The 18,797-nt window shown below is 36.4% G+C and overlaps 1 protein-coding gene across 13 annotated transcripts in view; it reads left to right on the top strand.

The window, feature by feature from the left end:
- MYO3B (myosin IIIB) overlaps positions 1–18,797 on the top strand; it is a 201,484-nt gene that overhangs the window by 70,803 nt on the left and 111,884 nt on the right. For 11 of the 13 annotated variants that reach the window (XM_027636968.1, XM_027636971.1, XM_027636969.1 and 8 more), the window contains 2 exons: positions 815–880; positions 12,166–12,321. In XM_027636968.1, the coding sequence (XP_027492769.1) occupies positions 815–880; positions 12,166–12,321 (222 nt within the window). The remainder of the gene's footprint in view (positions 1–814; positions 881–12,165; positions 12,322–18,797) is intronic. The other 2 variants (XM_027636975.1, XM_027636977.1) reach the window with 2 other exon arrangements.

Below are 18,797 nucleotides of genomic sequence, written 5' to 3'. Positions count from 1 at the left end.
CAAGTGTAATCTCAAAAAGTTAAAGGAAGCATCAGTACTTAGCAAATTTTAAGTTGCAGAGGAAACCTCTGAAGGATAACATAGTATAATATAGTGATTTTATGAACAGTTCCTACTCTAAGTTGGTCCACTTAAATTTGAGCCTCTTAAAATTGGTTCACTTAATATGACCTATAGGCCTTGCTTTGTATGTTTATGTAATCAAACTGTAACAGTAACAATTAGAAAGGAAAGGAATTATTTGCCAACTAACGTGGAACTCATCTGAGTTGAAAAAAATTGTTCTTAGGAAGGCCATCTTGCTATGTAATGTAAAAATACTGTCTGCTAAATGTCAGTTTAAAAATAACATCTATTTTTAACAGTTTTAGAGTTTACAGTGTCATACAAACTGAATATAGATTGAAACCCAGACTGAAAATCCTACAGATGGTTGACAGTTCAGTAGTTCCTATGATATCCATACTTTAAAAGTTTGGGTAAAGGGCTAAAGTGGTGTGATGGCAAGGTTAATGCTGCATTTTCATTTGGACTGAATTGAAAGGGAAATGTTGGGAAGTACACTGAACTGTACTGACTACCAACTTCAAAGGTATTGACATAAAAGGAGAAGGACATGAAAAGAAAGCTGTCAGTGAATGAGCAGCAGCAAGAAAAACCCACCAGGCATCTGAAGGGGACATGTAGATGATTTGACTATTACTTTCTTAATCATCATTTTCTCCCTAGTGGAACTAGTATCATCTTTGATGATTATCCGTGGGATAATTCCAGTAAACATTAACATTTTACATCCCAAAACTTTGTTTTTCAGAAATCCTCCTCCTACTTTGCTACATCCTGAAAAATGGTGCAGAGGATTCAACCATTTCATTTCACAGTGAGTTTTATTTTCTTATAAAAACAGCTTATTCAGCAAGACCTGTGTGTGCCAATCTGAAAACAGAATTTGTTTATGGAGTTGCTGCTTTTGCAGGTTTTTGATTTCAGTTTTCTTTTCATAGACTCTAGACCATGCTTCACTTTTTGAAAGCTATACAGCACAATTTGATCTTCTTATGTACTTTCTTCACAGCTTCTCTGAACTCCTTAGTTGATTTGCTTCTTGATTTTGATGGAACTAGAACAGGTTTGTAAATATACTTGATTTCCTTGATGGTTTTGCAGTGAAATTTTGCATCAAGGAGAAAAAAAGGATTAGTGATAAGACTGCTGGTCAAGTTAAAATAAGAAAGATAAGAAAGAACATAATAGCCTTGTTTCCACTTTACTAATGTTCAGTACATTGTATACAGCTCTCACCAAACTAAAATATGCTTTTACTTTTCTTTTTCTTTTTACAGTAAAACTAGGAAATCACAGTTTAGTAGTTGCTAGCATTATATTCAAAAGTCTTACAGCAACTTTTATGAGTGAATTTTAGTGTTCTTCAGTATTTCATCAGGACCTATTACAGCCCAAACTGTGTAATGTGGGGAATAGTGTTATAAAACCCTTGGGAATTTTACACTGATCAAATAACCAAATACTTGAACACTGCTCCTCGGTGCTGAGTCTTCAAGATCGGTTTGAAAATATGCACATCTGCATTTTGCGTCTGTTCTGTTCCTTGATGCATGTAGTTACTTGTAGAGTACAATATGCCTACCTGATATTTTTTCAGCTAGTTGTATAGTAGTGTCTTTCCATTTTAGGAGAAGTTAAAAATAGAAAGACTATTGCAAATTTTATTACTAATACGTGAAAAATATTATTTACTATGCTGATCTTTAACTGGGCAGGCAGGTGAGGTACAGTGTAATGTTTGGCCTACAAAGGAAGGCCATTACTGTCATTGCTGCAATGTAACTCAGAATCTCTTCCAGTGCAGGTAGTAGAAGTACATTCCTCTAGAGCAAATTGACCCAAGTTCTGGTTCTCTGTAATGCATGTCCTTGTTTACTCCGCAGTGTACATTGTGATCTGTAGCAGATTCAGTGTTTAATTGCAAGGTCACCAGGTGGTGGATGAATTTCATTCTGTTATAGGAAAACATGGGGGTTTTTGTACTTAAAGACCATAGTATATTTTCTGGGGGACTCTATGACTCTTGGTTTATATTCCACTTGTGCTTTAGAAAGTCGCTGCACCTGGTAAATAAGATCACGTTCCTGTCTCAGAAATGTTCTGCATTAACCTTTAGTGTTGTTATGTAAGTTTTTCTTTCTTGGTGTCTTCCCTTTTAGAAATCACCACTGAGCTTGAGAACAATACAAGAACTCAGTAGAACATAACATTTGTTCAGTTCAGCATGCACTGTTCATAAAACAAGTCCGATGCTGTATGACTAAACTTGTTTTAAATCTAGTCTTTTGGGGTTTTGATACCTTCAAATTGTATATTTTTAATCACATGGGTTATTGTTTACTTTTGCTTAATTACTTCTTCATAAGCAACTTTTGCAGGTTCTCAAATCTTGCTTTTCATTTTTACAGTAATGTGCACAATGAAGTAAGGAAATATGCTCATACACAGCCTCTTAATACGGAGAAATGCAACTATTGTAATAAATGTATTGTAGCTCCCATTAGAGAATCCTGAAGTGGAATTCTCTGTGATATTATTTGGCTCTTGGGCACATGTTAGTAAAGTTGTCGATACAGAAGTTACAAGGTGTTTTTATGGAGGCTTGGATTTACATTAGTGGATTTTCTAGAAAAATTTAAATAATGAAACTTTGGATCATACAACTGCAAACCTTTTAGCCATTACTTATAATTAGCTCATTTATATGCATTAGTTATGCATTTGTTGATGCCCACCTTGTGACAGCCTGGCTATGATAAATTAAAAGCAGTGATTGTATAAATTCCAAACTGCCTTTTATCCATATGTTAGGACCTTGCCTGATGTTTCTGTCACCCTTGTGATGAGTGGTTAGCTTTTGAATAATTTCATTATCTACCTCCTTCCTGACTCTAACGTAATTTGCATAACAAGCTTATCTAGTTCAAGTCGTGGACCAGACCTGTGTACTAACACAAACCAAGCATACAGCTTTGGCTAAGCATACCTTTGATTTCACTTCTGTTTGCGCAGTAATTTTATTTATTCCAAGATTACCAAACCTGGTCACTGGGCTTTTTTCACCCCACATTCTCATCCCTTTAAATGCCAATGTCTCACGAGGCATTTTTGTTATAAGTGTTCTCTCACATATTACAGCGATTTACAATATGCCTGAGCTGGAAATTTCAATATACTGTTGCTGGTAACTCTTTAGGCTGTTAAAATAGTGACCATATATTTTTCAGAAATGAAGTCTGTATTTTTAACTATGATACTACTGCCCCAAGAGAGAATGATTTTGCAGCAGCATTTTAGTCAGATGCAATAGTAACAAAATCTGAATGGAGAGAGTGTCAAGATAGTTCTTAGCTTGGTGAATATATGTTTCTGTTCCCAGCATTGTTGACCTTGACTTGAGATGAAGGCTGCAACATGTTGTTCTCATAAGGATTTTTACAATGAGGGTAGTGAATCCGAGTTAGATATTTTGTTTTTAAAAAGTACAGATAAGAACAATTTAAACTGTCATTTCTGGCAGCGGCCTGATTTTGTGTTTGGTGTCTACTAAGATGTGCAGCCCATACTTCTAAAAGATCAATAACGTTCTGTGTATGTGTATTTATCTGTACTACTGTGATTTTGCATGAAAAACTTGGCACTCCACTCATAATGTGAGAGATGAGTAATTATCTGTTTATTTTATCTACATATTAATAGGACTTACTATTTCTATAAGACCATGTAAACAACCACAGCAGTTGTTGGAGGATTGGCATCTAAAAATAATATACTTTTATGTACGTTTATTTTTGTGCTAAGGTAAAATATCTGTTTTGAAGAGTTCACTCTAGTCATTTCTCATGAATATTTATGAAGACTTTTTTTGATGGCTACAACATAGATGACATTGCTCTCATAGGTTAACAGTTTGTGTTCACCGCCATTTTATACATACAGTGCTTCAGAGTTGGTTCATAAAATAATAGATTAAAATGAATAAAAATTACTATTCACAAAATTATCTTACATGCTGCAAGTAATTTTCTTGGCACTTTAAAACTTGACTGATCCCTAGGGGTAAATAGAAGAGTTAATGTGTTCTTGGAACAGAAGAATACAATAACTTTTATTTACATTACATCACAAAATGGTAATTTTAATTAAAATGAGCAGTGGTATCTCCAGAGACAGACATTCTCCTTTTAAATTTATTTAATCAATGATTAGCTATTATGGTTCTTTGAATTAATTAGTCATTCTTGAGCTGGAGGGAATTAAAGAATTAAGAAATTCAGGAAGTAATAAAGTCAAAATATGAAGTTAAGGATTTATGGTCACATTTATCATCAAAATGTAACATTTAGCAATGACATTGCAAATACAATACAAATATAATTTTTCATCTTGATAAATTCACTTTTTGGTACTCAATTTAAGCATGACTTTGCAAGCTGAATTCTATATTGATGAGTCTACATTCAGATTTATTCAATTAATAGATCATCTAGATTACTCAGGTTTTAAATGGTCCGTTTAGATTTAACTTCTCTGAATGCAGACAGGTTTTTTTCCACAATCTAAGCGATTGTTTAGTGACATTCCGTCCGTATTGCATAAAGAACATTTTACTGTTTCTGTCACTGAGAACATGATATGCATTTGACATAACATTAATTTCATGGTGTCTAAGAGGACAAAAAGGTTTGCAAATGTAAGAAAGATACAGACTGTCATCACAGCCCGTAAGGTTGTAAGGTTACCACCAAATCTTTAAGTTTTTGCATTTCATTCATTGATGTAAATTCTCAGAATCTGTCTACAGATGGACTTGAAATGCTAAATTCTTGTACCTCACAAAAGATCTCCACCACTTTTGAATAATGCGTGAAATATATCTTTATACAGAGGAATGGACATATATAATGAACACAATTATCTTCTACTTTCTATGAGCGGTTGTAGTAAAAAATCTGCCTCAAATTAGCTGCACACTCTAGTGTCAAAGTGGGATAGGTACCTAAGGGAGAAAATTTGGTAAAAATGCAAAGCATACTGTTTCTAATAAAAAGTTTTGGTTGTAAAAGGTTCTGAAGGCTCTTTGTGTTCCTGGGTCTTCAAGGACAGGCCAAAGGAATAAAGCAGACCCATTCCTGATGAAAGACTACTCATCAGTTTCATCATACAATAAGTAAATATATTTGGTGGTTTTAAGAGGCTCCCTAAAGTTTTTCTGTTTGTATTTCTGTTGTCACTGGTAAAAATCTAAGTATTTAAAGGAGAGCAACTGTCTGACCCATGCTGGGAGCTGCAAGAGGTGCCACTCCAGAGTTTCCATTGTTTGTTCTCTAAACCAGGTATATGAACCAAACTAATTTGTTATGCTTACTTAGCCCAAATAAAACTGGGAAACCTGTTGTAATTTTTGAAGATTTAGAAGACGTAAGACTATTTAATACACCTAATTTTACAATTTCAGATTATACTATATAGTGCTTGATGTTGAATATTAAACTGAAAGATTTATTAAAAAAAGGTGCTGGTGACATTTCAGTGTTTGAGTATTTGTCTCGTTGTTAGGGAGGATTAGTAATTTACAGCATTTGCTACCAAAAGGCAGATCAATAATGTTGTGTGTTCTGGCCACCAGAATTTATACTACACATGTGATTATTGAGTTCTTTGTTGTAAATTCAGTCTTTCATCCTGATATCTGATTGTAGCAGAATGAACAGTAAAATCCTTATCATTTATCGTGGGATGCTGTTCAAGACAGGAGACCTATTTAACCTACATACATACCCTTGGTGCCCAGGGTTTGCTTTTTGCAAAGCAGCAGCTATAAGCGCTCCTGAAGATAAGATTATTTGTATCCTGTGTGTCCTGTTGAATTAGGACTGAAAACAGAAATGCTGTTGGCAAAGCTGTCACAGTTTTTTAGTTCATTTTTGCAAATGAGTGGCCTGCAGCAGTGGGGGTTGGGTGGACCTGGAACTGGAAAGCAGGGAAGAGTCAGAGAAGCAGGCACATCCCTGCATCACTATTACAAATGAATTCATGAGATATCTTTTCTTCTCCACCTCTCTGCTGCGTGTAACTGACCATTGTCTGTCACAGCTACATGTGGTACAGAGGTGGGAGGAACACTCAGAGTTACAGATTGGAACAGAGCATTTTAACCAGCTAAAAAACCCCTCAGTGATTATTATTTTTCCTTCCTTGACAGAAAGGTTTCTGACCTAACGTACTTGGCCTAGATGATCTTGCTTGTCACTGTCTGTCCTTTCGTTTCTCAAAACAGGGTACTCAACCCAGTTGGGGTCATCCTCTTGATTTCTCTTGATTAATCTTCCATCACAAAACAACCTTGTGATGGAAGTAACCAGGCATGTGGGGGGGGCATGGGGGTGGGAAATGTCTCAGAACCCAGAGACCTCCTCCCTGCTTAGGGAGAGGTTCGAGAGTATATGACCTTACTCTTTCTCCTCTCTGTCTGGGAAATCTCCGTTCTAGATCCCCAGATGAGCCATCTCTGTCTTTGGGGGCAACCTGGTAACTGCATTTTCTGGCATTAGGGAAGAGAATCTTAGCATTTCAGGATGACCTGAAGTCCTGTTCAATACCCTGGAAAGCTCATCTAGTAGGAGAGTCCTGGAAGGATTCCTCACTGCTAGACAGCAGGTACTTGTGCAAGCAGTGTTTGGAGGGCAGGGGAGAGTGGTCTAGAGCTGTGCATGGAGAAAGCTGTGCAAGGAAAGCACCCTGAAGACCCAGGTAGTGGCAGAGAGATAGGGACCAGTGGAGTGACAATGAGGACTTTATCTAACCATTTGTTCAACAGATCAGAGACTTTATGTCTCTGTCGCCCAGAGGTTGTTGTGTGGATTCCCCAGCTCTAATAGAGTTTGATACAGTCATCATTTCTTCTAAATATTAACCTGTGCATCTTCTGTTAACGCAGATGTTAAACAGTTACTAGATGTCTGGTTGGATATTTACTTTGTGAGACAAAATGAGTTCCAGCAATCCCCTGCTAGCAGATAAGAAATCATCAGAAAATGTAGCATTTACAAACTGTAATAATTAAAGAAAACAAAATACTGGAGATAAATCATAATGTGACTATGCTATGACAGTTGGAGCTGCTTGATTTCTTTCTTTTTAAAGAAAGTACTTTTGGTCAAATAGACTATAATAGATCTGATGAAAGAGAATTTCTGAAAGAAATAACTACTGCCACTCTACTTAGGTTAGACTGCAATAGTGAATGACATTAGTAATTGTTTTCTATTTCTGAACACAAAGGAGACTTAGAGCACCATTGCAGTTCTTATGAAATCTGTTTCTTTCCATTTATTCATTAGTAAATATTAGCTCATGAAGGCTGTTAAATATCTCTCCTTTTCAGTCATCTGATTTGCTACTTGTGAAATGGCAGTTTACATTGTCTGGACCCAGCAATTCCATCAATGTTATCATCCAAATGCAAGCAGCCAGTGAATTTTTAGAGGCTGTCTCAGATAGGCCTGTGTATGGGAGTCTGCTCTTATCCTCTGCTAATAAATGCTTCATCTTTGCTTGTAATTGTGGCAGAATGGAAATGGTGCTTAGGAGCCTGGCTGTGAGATTGCAGCAAATGGCTGCAACCTATGTTTAATGTAGTGACACTAATGAATTCTGAGAATTAATTTTCAGCTAAGAAAGCATGATGAAAGATACTAGAATTTCAAATTAGGTAATGGATTGACTTTCGTTAAGGCAAACATGTACAATATTTGTTTCCTTTTCAATCTATACTTAGCCTTCCTGTTTTTTTAGATTCAAAAAATAGCAGACCAAATATACTTTCATTATACTTTATTTGAAACCCATCTTGTAGTAGATTTGCTAGTCAATTTGCTCAGTTCAAACTAATGCGCTACTTTTTTTTTTTTTTTAAATTTCTTTAGGCCAAACAAATTGGCTGAATTTGCAGGTGCAGCACATTTACTGGTTTTATGAGTAATTGCAGCATGGTTGATGTTTGACAGTGCCTAAGCTAACTGTCCAAATTGGTCTTAAATGAATGCTCAGATGAGCAGCTGAAGAGCTGAAGATATTTTAGTTTTCTCCTTTCCTCAGAAGCAAATCCTTCAGTGATAAGACTTCTTAATGTTGTTTTTTTACTTGCACAACACACACACTGATTGCAGAATATTTTCTGATAAGTGAAATTGTAAAAGCTGTTTTGTTACTGTACTCTTCCAAACGTTTATATCACTGAATTTTTGTGTATTACTTCTCAATTTCTCTTTTCTGGCCTGTGTGTTAGGTATATCTCCTGACTGAATTTACTGGCAACTTTGAACTCAGATGTCCATATGATTAACTTTTCCCCATATTATATTTCTAAGTCAGGGTGCAGATCAGTAAAAGACTCTGTGATAATGCTCACCTTTGTGCAGGCTTTAGCACTGTAAGAGCTGATATTCTATTTTTTTTTTCCTAAAGAGCGTTAGTGTCAATTCTGCTTCCAGTGAAGGAGATGATACCTTTCTGAACACTTGCAGTGACACTGGCAGTCTGATACGTCATTCTTCATTAGCACATAGGTAGTGGCCCAGGGACCCTTATTTTACAGATGATGTTGAATAAGTACTGCAGCAGCAGCAGGCATTCATGTTGCACTAAAAGCAACACAGTTGAAATGACAGTGTGTAGAAGCAGAGCATGTAAGTACACCTCAGAATATTAATGGATCTTATCTACATAGAGAGGAATTAGGGCAAAGGAATATACACCAAGAGGAGAAACATAAGGACAATCTTTTCAGTGTCACATGACAGCTCTCCATCCTGCCTTCCATTACAGCAGGCCTGGTGATACATCAAATGGGCACTGAGTATTTGAGTACACACTGAGCCCACAGTACCTACTGTGACTAAGCTGCAAGCTGGTTACCACATTTGAAACATCGTAAGGAGTAATTTCTGGAAGTCACCGTGTCAACACTTTAGAGCTAAAGGAGAGTCTATGTACCATATGCAGTTGAATTCCCTACGGCCTGCTGTGTTCCTAAAGTGCTAGGAACTTGCTGTTTAACTTGATGGATTAAACCAACCTCAGTGGAATGTACATTCTCCTGTCAGTCTCTCCCCTGAAATGAAATAGAAGTACTTACACACAAAGTTACAGACATGAATGTAAGCAGCTCTCCCTCACTCTTGCACAGCTGTTAGTTATGAGCTCTCTGCTTTGTTGTGTCATCTCACTAACCATCTGAAAGGGCTCTTTTCTTCCAATGCAGGCACAAACTTGGCACAATAGTAGGTTTACTGTGTCTGAGCTTGGAACAGAGTTTGATCACAGAATCGTGTTGATATGTCTTGTGTCACTACCTTGGTCATCCTGTCATTTAACAAACTTTTAGTTGCATGTCAAGTGAAATCCTAAGTGACCACAGGTTGCAGAAGTACCCTACTACCAGAGAACGAAGGCTGCATATAGATGAAACAATAGATAAACATCAATAGTTGCAAAGGTGAAGAGTAGCATGCACACAAAGTGATAGTCAGTGGGGCAGGACTATACAAGAAAAGCAAAGGTAATCCTAAAGTAGACTTCAAGATCACCTCCCTCACAGAACTTACCTATGCTCATTAAAACACCTGCCAGACCTAAACACCTCACAGTTATGTAATAGAGAAGCTAAGAATTTTTTCTCCAAAATGTTTTTCTTCTGTCTCTTCTTGTTGGGGTTCCTTAATGAATGCAGTATCCTGGACATTTGGATGTTTCACCTAGGGGCCATCTGTATAGAAAAAATAGAATGTGTCTAGAGGTACATTGTTCCAGAGCTCCGAGTATAATTCATATTAATAACTACATGCCACCAGGTCAAAGATCTGTATGTTCTTCACACTTTTGATAAACGCAAGATATCCTGTCTGGAACTGTGTGATTTATTGAAAAAAATCCATTTAAACTCTAATGTTATTATCTGAAAAGCAACTGCTTCTTGCAATAGGACAAAGGGTAATGATTTTAAACTAAAAGAGAGTAGATTCAGACTAGATACTGAGAAGATGTTTTATCTGTTGAAGGTGGTGCAACACTTGAACAGGTTGCCCAGAGAGGTGGTAGATGCCCCATCCCTGGAAACATTCAAAGTCAGGTTGAACAGACCTCTGAGCAACCTGATGTAGTTGAAGATGTCCCTATGCATTGCAGGAGATTGGACTAGGTGCCCTTGAAAAGTCCCTTCCAACAGAAACTATTCTATGACATAGGTTTGCTTGGATTCAGTTATAGTACTGAAAAATTCCTTATGTAATCAAGTTCAAAAGAAAATTTATGTATTAACAATATAACATAAATACTGTAAATTTGTAATTATTGATAGAATGGTAAAAATCATGAGTGCATGAGCTTTTCAGACTGAAATCTCAGCTTCGGATACTTACCATCAGTCTGTGATTTTGTGTACTGCATAGCTTTTGTTGTTTTGTTCTCTTTTCCCCTGCCTTCCTGATTAATGTTGTCTTTCTTTCCAAATGCTTTTTTCCTTTTTCTCGAGAAACATGAATTTGAACAGGATTGGCATGGACCATATTGTCTGTGTGGTTGTATTGACTTTTAAAAGCCCCAGATTACAAAAAGGAAAAGAAGTAGGGGGGATTGTCAGAACCTGTTCAAGGCTAATGATGGATCTTTTCATGGAGGGGAAGGACTGGTATTTATAGCCTTGTGCTCAGAGGGATGGAGATAAACCAGGTTGTGTTACTTTAGTGTTTCAATCAGGAGGCTGCAGTTCAAACCTATAGCAAAATTCACCAAAAATAGTTCCAAAACTGGTAACACATTCTACAGGCTTTTTTTTCTGGACCTGGTGTACCAAGAAGAGTTTGGCAAAGTGATTTTCAGGAACCTAAATTATTGAAGTTGTGTTCAAAGATATTTCAGGATCATTTTAAGACCAGAATTTAGGCTTCAGTAAAGTCTTTGAGGTGAGGCTAAACTTTAATAATTTGCTAATGTGTTTGGTAGTATTTTAAATCAAATAATTTGTATTTTTTAATGTATAAATTTTGTACATTGTTATTGATATTACTAGAATAGAAATTCTAAAGGGTATTAGTTTCATTGAAGTGTTTGCTAAAATGGTAGTCTTTATTTGTGATATTTGGGTCTGCAAAGAAAGTACTTTAGGTATATCACTTAATATCAGCAAATCTGAGAAATAATTGTGAAGTATGTAATATAAATGCATCTCATCAAATAAATTCATTTTGAGCTGTAATTTCCTGATAGGTACTAGAAGGTCTGATCCTGTTAGACCATTTTTCTATTCGAATGGTATTATTTCAGCTTTATTATACAGAAAATAATTCAACCTGAGTGATGACTTCTTTATTTTTGACTGTTGGTTACATAAATTAGCATGGTACTTTATTTTATGCTAATTTAATAGGATGTATTTCTTTACTCATTACTGGTTCACCTGTTCCCATCACAGACAGCACTTTGATACTCTGGCTAGCATTTAATTCTGACTGATTCCTTTCTTTTCCATACTGAATCATACAGGCTTGCTGAATTTTGTGTAATTATGCTAACACTTGTCATTGCAATATAGAATATCTACCTGTAGCATTCATTTAAAAACCAAGGCTCTATATTAAATTGTTCTGATTACTGTTGTATCACAGGTTTCAGTCGTGGTTTTTAATAGGCTGTATCCTACAGTTCATAATCAAACTCTCATTGGATAATAGAGAGAAAATTAAAGTGAATAAAGTGTTGTCTATTCATCTTAGATTAAGTTTTATGCATATTAACTGTACAGCACTTACAAGATAGGATGCCATTTTTTCCTAGTAACCTAGTTACAGTTAAAAAGAGGAATTAAATAAGCTCAAATTTGTAGCCTTTATGCTAGTACACTTGTAGGGTGAATTCACTTAGCTAAATATTTTATGCCAGATTTATTGCAATGTAGAGGAAGAGACTTTTTACATATTGAGGAGCTCAGGTTTGTGGAAAAAGAAACTACTGTACAGTAACAGCCACACAGTAAGCTGACCCAAATCATGCTGTAATGAAATAACATCATTACCTGAGACCCCTGTTTCTCTGTCACAGGTGTCTAATCAAAGATTTTGAAAAGCGTCCTTCAGTTACCCATCTTTTGGAGCACCCATTTATTAAACAAGTACATGGTAAAGACATGGCTCTGCGAAAACAGCTGGCTGAGCTCATCCAAGAACAACAGCAGTTGGGCTCCATAGCCAAAACAAGGTACTGTACTGTACAAGGTACTGTATGTACCAACATACATGCTACAGCCCTCCTTCCCCACACTAATCCTGTGAGCACAAATGGAAACTTCCAATGCACAGGCATTTACTGTTTCAAATGATCATATTAATGCATTGACTAGCAGTATTATTAGCAGCAAGTGCTGCTTGCCATGTAAATGCAAAAGATGTGTTTTCCCTTTGATACTTCTTAAAGCTATAGTTTGATCAGCCATAATGCAACCTACTCCTTTGCATTCTTACTCCCACTGAACTCTGTTCTGTAAGTGTTCTCTTTTGGCTCAGTCAGAGATGCTAATAATTTCAGAATATTCTGGTTTGTGGAAGTATGTATTGGCATGAAATATTATATTGTACTTTGGTAACAGATCTTTGAAAAATACAACTGTATTCTCGTGACTACTAGAAAAGGTTAAGAACACTTTAAAGATTGCTGTTTGATTAGATGCTATTAGTAAGAAGGCTGTTCAGTACTTAAAGTAATTGCTTTGTCTGTAGTTTAATAATAGCTGCTATTTTTCATTCAGCCTAGTTATTTACTTTAAAATGTGCTTAGAAAGCAATGCGTGTTTATCAGCAGCAGTGAGATCTTTTACTTTTGAGGCTGATTGTAAATATGTCTTAGTTTAGTTGTTGTCCAGAGGGTGGCAGAATTTCACTGTTTCAGAAGAATTAAATGCAAATGAACACACTGTCCCAAGCTCAGCAATCATTCTGTAATATGAAATTTGTCTAGAGTTAGATGTGCTCTGGCCCATTTTTATAAACAAACACTTACTAATGCTGATGAAGAAAATTAAATGTCATGATTCATAAGTCATAAACATGGATATACTTACATGCTGTAAGACTCTGTAGCTTAAATGATAAAAACCCAAACAAAAATGTAGAAGTTAAAGGTATAGCTGTAAGTACAGTTTCAAGGTGAATTTGACTTCTGTGGGTGGGGTTTTTGGTGGTTGGTTTGGTTGGTTTTGTGGGGGTGTTTGTTGTTGGGGGTTTTCCTTTGTTCGTTTGTTTGTTTTCTGGAAAAACATATCAGGAACTGCTCACTGTGGGTGAGGGAGCTATGCCAGTGTTACAGTGGAAGTTTCTGTTTTATCTGGCCTCCTAAGCATAGCTCCCCCATGTAGCATCTCACAGATCATGTTGCCTACAGCTATGCTGTGGCTGGCCCAAAAGGTATGGGAATTTTTCCAGCTGTTGACCAAATTGCAGATATAGACAGAGTGAAATGATTCTTGTGCTAAGAGGAGCTCTGAAACGGATTTGTCATGGTATTCCAGTACATTCTTCTAGGATCGAGCTCCATGATGTGGAGTGACAAAGAGTCAAGACCAAGACATTTCTTTTCTGAAGCCTTTCCATGTATTAACTGAGAGTGCTGACAGACAAGCTTCTGCACCTTATGCATGACTGGAATGTAGGAAGGATTTTGCTTCCCAGCACCCTCAGTATGAATCACCTAAGGGAGTTTAACTCCTTGTCTGTCCTGTAGCACCTAACCCTACTTAAATATTTTGTTTGAAAACAAAAATCTTTCTGATTGTTTTAGCATTATACTACTATGGTATCCTTACTTGTTCTGTGAAGCACCAGCCCTCTGTGATCAGGGCTGAGAACATGCTCTGTGAGGACAAAAATTTAGTGATCATTTACCATTGAAACTGACAACATGTTGTTCAGAATGATTTTCTGAAGATTTGAAACTTGATCAAATTTATATAAACTTTAATGGGATAGCAAAAGCATATCCCTGCAAAATATCAACTCTGTTGGCCAGACAGTTAATACTGGACTACAAACATAAGATTATTACAGAAGAACCAACCACCAAGAGCATCTAATTATGATTTTCCCCAGAGGATAGACATAGCCTCATAATAGTAAAACCTTGGCTATGTAATAGGGATATTGTACCCCCTAGGAAAATTGTTACCAATTAAAAGCCTTAAAACCTCTGTAATGCTTTTATAACATTATTTTCAATACAGAATATGACATGCAGAAGAATAAATGACCAGATGGTACTGTAAAAAATTGACTGGCATTCATTTGTAGTGATCTGTAGAAGTCATCTGAATGTATAGTCATCACTTCAAAGTAAATAGGCCAATTCAAAACCATGTTAAGTAAAACCTTTCTATTATACCATTGAATATATGTGCACATTTTCTCTGTTTATTGATGCACCCATGATAGGTGTTCTCAGAGCACAGGCTGAAAAGTTCCAGAAATGGGAAAAACATCAGGATAGGTTAACAGCACTTCTTTGAGGGAAGCCAGGGAGTTACTGGTGATGACAACTGATCAGGAGGCATCTGTGTTTTGTCTTATATGAAAATCTTCCAGGATCAGTGTTTTGGATTTGCATCTTTTGATTCTGTACTGACTCAGCACCTGTGGCGTTTTTCATAGGGTTCTCTTTCCAATAGAGTCATGCCAGTTTTGCCTATTTTGGTGCATCACTTAAGGTCATTGTGCCTAAGAACAAGCCTGCAGACTAGAAAGTCAGTACTAATGATTTAGAGCATATGATGGAGAGACATGGAGAGCTGATCTAGCAGTGCACTGCTAATGAGAAGGAGAACTGGCTTCTTTCATTTTCCCACAGCTCCCAGGAACAAACTCATGATGCTGGTTTTATTGCAGCTTCAGTGGTTGTCAAAAACCTCCTGAGCTAGAACTTTTACAGTAAGAGAGAATAACTAAGCCAGCAGAAACACACAAATCATTTTCTACTCTCTTAGTGATTGCAGAGAGGTGCCTCAGGTGATATAGCTGAAGTGAAGGAGGGAACGCTTCACATGACCATTAATAAGGGGGAGAGTGGCAGAAAGAAGCAAGCTGTCCCCTTTTGGCAGGATCATCTGGGATGACCCCTGGAGTCACAGACTGAAACATCTCCTTATTTTAGTTTCTTTCATTCTTCTTTTGTAGACTTCGTAGTGTGCAGTATAGCTAGGCTTCAGCACATTTCTTCAGGCCTCTGAAGTGAAGGGGCACTTTGTTGGCCTTGAGCTCAGGGGAGTCTGCTAACACAAACATTTGTTGCTGTCATCTCTTTGTTGCTGACAAACATATATTGTCAGTTTTCCATGAGGCAACTTACTAGGGAATTTTATATTCTGTAAATTCCTTTAGGTTAAAAACGAAAAATGAAATGTTTATGCTAGTAAAAGACTATTTTTAAAATTAAAAATGGCATTAACAATTCTTCCTGCTTTTTTTGCTGAAAAAGATACTCTTTGAAACTTCTCCACCAGCTCTATTTTTCTCTAAATTATTTACATCAGTGAGATGCAGACATCTTCTATCCTTATGCAAATAGGTGTTTCCAGTTTCAGAATAAACAGCCAGAATACCTCTTTTCCCATACTTGTAATGAGAAAGAAGATTCTTTTTTTCATCTGTTGGCATCTTTTTAGACTGAAATCCTTGAGTTCTGCCATTTCAGCATTAACACTTCACTCCTGCAATGCCTGTTTCTTATACTCTCATGGGGAAAAACTTGGTGAGGAAGTCCAATGTCACAGGTGTGTAAGGATGAGCTCCAGGTATTATCTTTCTTATCCATATCCCTTTTATACACTATCAGCTAACTGTGTGTGTGGTTCCTAACAGTACCAGGGCATAATTGCTAATTAGCAACAATACACTTTTCATTAACAGCTTTGACATAGAAACAATTATATTAAGTTAATTCTAAGAAACTTATTCAGTGTTAAATAGTCCTCTAGTTCTATTCTTGCAAAAGTTCTTCAATCCTTGAAAAATAGAGGTTAGTACATCAGAACAGTGCTTTACATATACTCATTCCAGCTATGCTGAATTTTTCTTCCCCATCTATTCTAAGGTTAAATACATCATTACTTTTTAACACATGGATACTGATTTCGAGTTGGTCTTAGGAGTCACAGCGTCTCTTATTCCCATCAATATATAGCTGCTTCTAGGCAGGAAGCCTTTCTTAAAATCAGAGAGGATGCTGTCACAGGCTCTCACTCATTTTTTCCTATTTTTTTCCTAGTTGTATTTTTTCTTTAATTTACCAATTCTATATTCACACAAAGACTGTGAGATGGTTGTTCAAATAGTGTCCTGATGCATGATAACATTGTGAGAACAAGAAATGTCTTTCATTCCTGAAGACTTGTACCTCATGTAGCATTAAACTGGAGAATGGGAGAAAAATAAGGAATCTAAGTTACAGTAAGGTGGGGACAATAGAACATGCAAACGTTGGTCAGGAATGATAAGCAGAACTATAAAAATATTTTTGTTACAGTAATAATAACTGAGTATTGATAAGATGCAGTGTGTCTGAGTGTGACTAATGGTGTATTCTCTAACTAAAAAGGGTACACAAGTCAAGTCAACCATAAACTTGCTATATTTCAGAAATAAGTTCTTCAAGATAATAATCTGTGTGATTGCATGTCAGTAAAATACCAAGGATGTTTAGGCACCCTCTGAATTACAACACAAAAACATGGTAGAGGTTTGTGTTCTGTTCCTCATTCTCTCTCTGAATTGCTGTGTAACCTCTGTTCTGTCACTTGCCGTCAATATTTCTCTGTTCCTTCGCTTATGAAATGGCTGCTAATAGCTTTACTCAATATATTATATCTACAAAAAATAGACAGCGGTTTGTCTGAGGCAAGAACTTTATCTTTTACTTGTTCTGTGAAGCTGTAATATACCTTTGGTCACTGTAAACCTGTTGTTGAAGAGAAACATTCATAGTGCCTGAAGCTCTAGCCATTTTAATTTTCGTTCTTTCTGCCCATAGATTCTGAGGAGGCTCTGGGAAGGCTCTAGGCAAAGATTATGGATATTGTTAGTTTTCACTTAACAGTAAACATTCACTCTGTGTAGGCTATATTTTTGTTAAACAGTGTTTGTGTTTGATAATCCATTAAGGGAGATTATGAGAGAGCTGCTCACTTTCCAAATATGCGTTTTGATCTCTTGAACTCATTCGCGTGGTCTGTTGCCTCTTTGATTTGTAGCACAAGAAATTCCAACGTCGAGGCTGATTGCCAGCCTGCTGAAGGAAAAAGTTGGAAGAGATTTAGTCTCTTCCCTAGTATTGCTAAATGTTAAATGACTCCTTGTGCTGTCTACACTGGCAAAAGGCACTGCAAAAAGCAGGCATATTCTTTGGTGTTTAATTTATAAACTTTTGAAGTCTTTTAAGCTAGGAAGTATATCAAGTTCCATAAATAATGCTTAAAAATACAATGGAACTTGTCATAGAGACATCTCGCATCCTTTAGGATGACTTTCTCAAAAAAGTAAACTTTCCATTTTATTCCATTAAAAAACCCAAAACCTAAAATGTTTTTGTGGCTTGTGAGTAGAAGTAATGGAAAACTGTAAGATTTTTAATCTAACTGAAGGCCTTGAAAAGTGCTGACCATCAGCAAAAGGGAATGAAAGTAAAATGTTCTGGGTTTTTCTTCTCCCATTTGAATGTACATCAATTAAGAAATTACTTATTTACGCTCAGTCTTAAAATAACAAATTGTTTTATCCAGAATAACATGGAGGGGAAAATCTGAAGAAGAAAAGTCACAACAGCATGTGAGATGGAAAAACTCAAAGGTAGTAACAGATCTATTAGCTGCCTTTGGACTGTGGTGGAGAAGCAGAACATCAAGGAGGAAAATACATGATTAAAACCTTAGAACTGGAGACAGGGAAGAAGAATCTTCAGAGAACACATTCTAAAAATTTTGCCCTTGGTAATATTCTTTGAAGCCATCTTTCAATATTTTAGATACTGTGGGTTCCCATGTGGCATTTGGCTGCTCTTTCAAAGGTGTTAATGTGGGGCAGCCACATGAAATGCAGTAGACAAGTCTATATTAATTTCAAAGTAACAAAAATATTTAGTAATTACCAGTTGACATCTACATTTATTATGTAAACCCTGTCTATCAAATGTGGCTGGAGTAGAAGTTGAGCAAAACCACGGTCTTCTGTATTTCCTCAAGTGACTAATAACTCCTGTTGTAAAAATTCTATAATGATTTGATGTTTGAAAGTTAATGTTTATCAATTATTGAATGGTTTTGGTTACATGGTTCAAAGTGGCAGCTTCTCAATTATCAGCAGCTTTGAAGAGGCCAACTCCAGACATGGCTCATTCTTCTCTTGAATGTTTTTCTACAAATTGGGTTCTTATGTTCCTGTCTGCAAATAGGCTTCTTCATAGGAATCAGAAAAGGTCTTCTACTGACCTCTGGTTTTAGTTTTTAAAGGAATGAAAAATTTCAGCATTTTCATGGATATGGTTTCAAAGAAGTTTGAGGTAGACAGTAAAGAGTTCAGGGTTTACAGTTCTGGGTGATTCTGAGTCGGTGTGCTGCTCCTGGTCTCAATTTAAAAGTTTGTTTTTGTAATGGGGAACAGACAGGTGTGAAACCTTGCATTTTGAAGGATAAAATGTAA

Source organism: Corapipo altera, unplaced genomic scaffold (assembly GCF_003945725.1).
Source record: "Corapipo altera isolate COAL_440 unplaced genomic scaffold, ASM394572v1 45, whole genome shotgun sequence".
Lineage (NCBI taxonomy): Eukaryota > Metazoa > Chordata > Aves > Passeriformes > Pipridae > Corapipo > Corapipo altera.
This window is presented reverse-complemented; position numbering and strand designations above follow the sequence as displayed.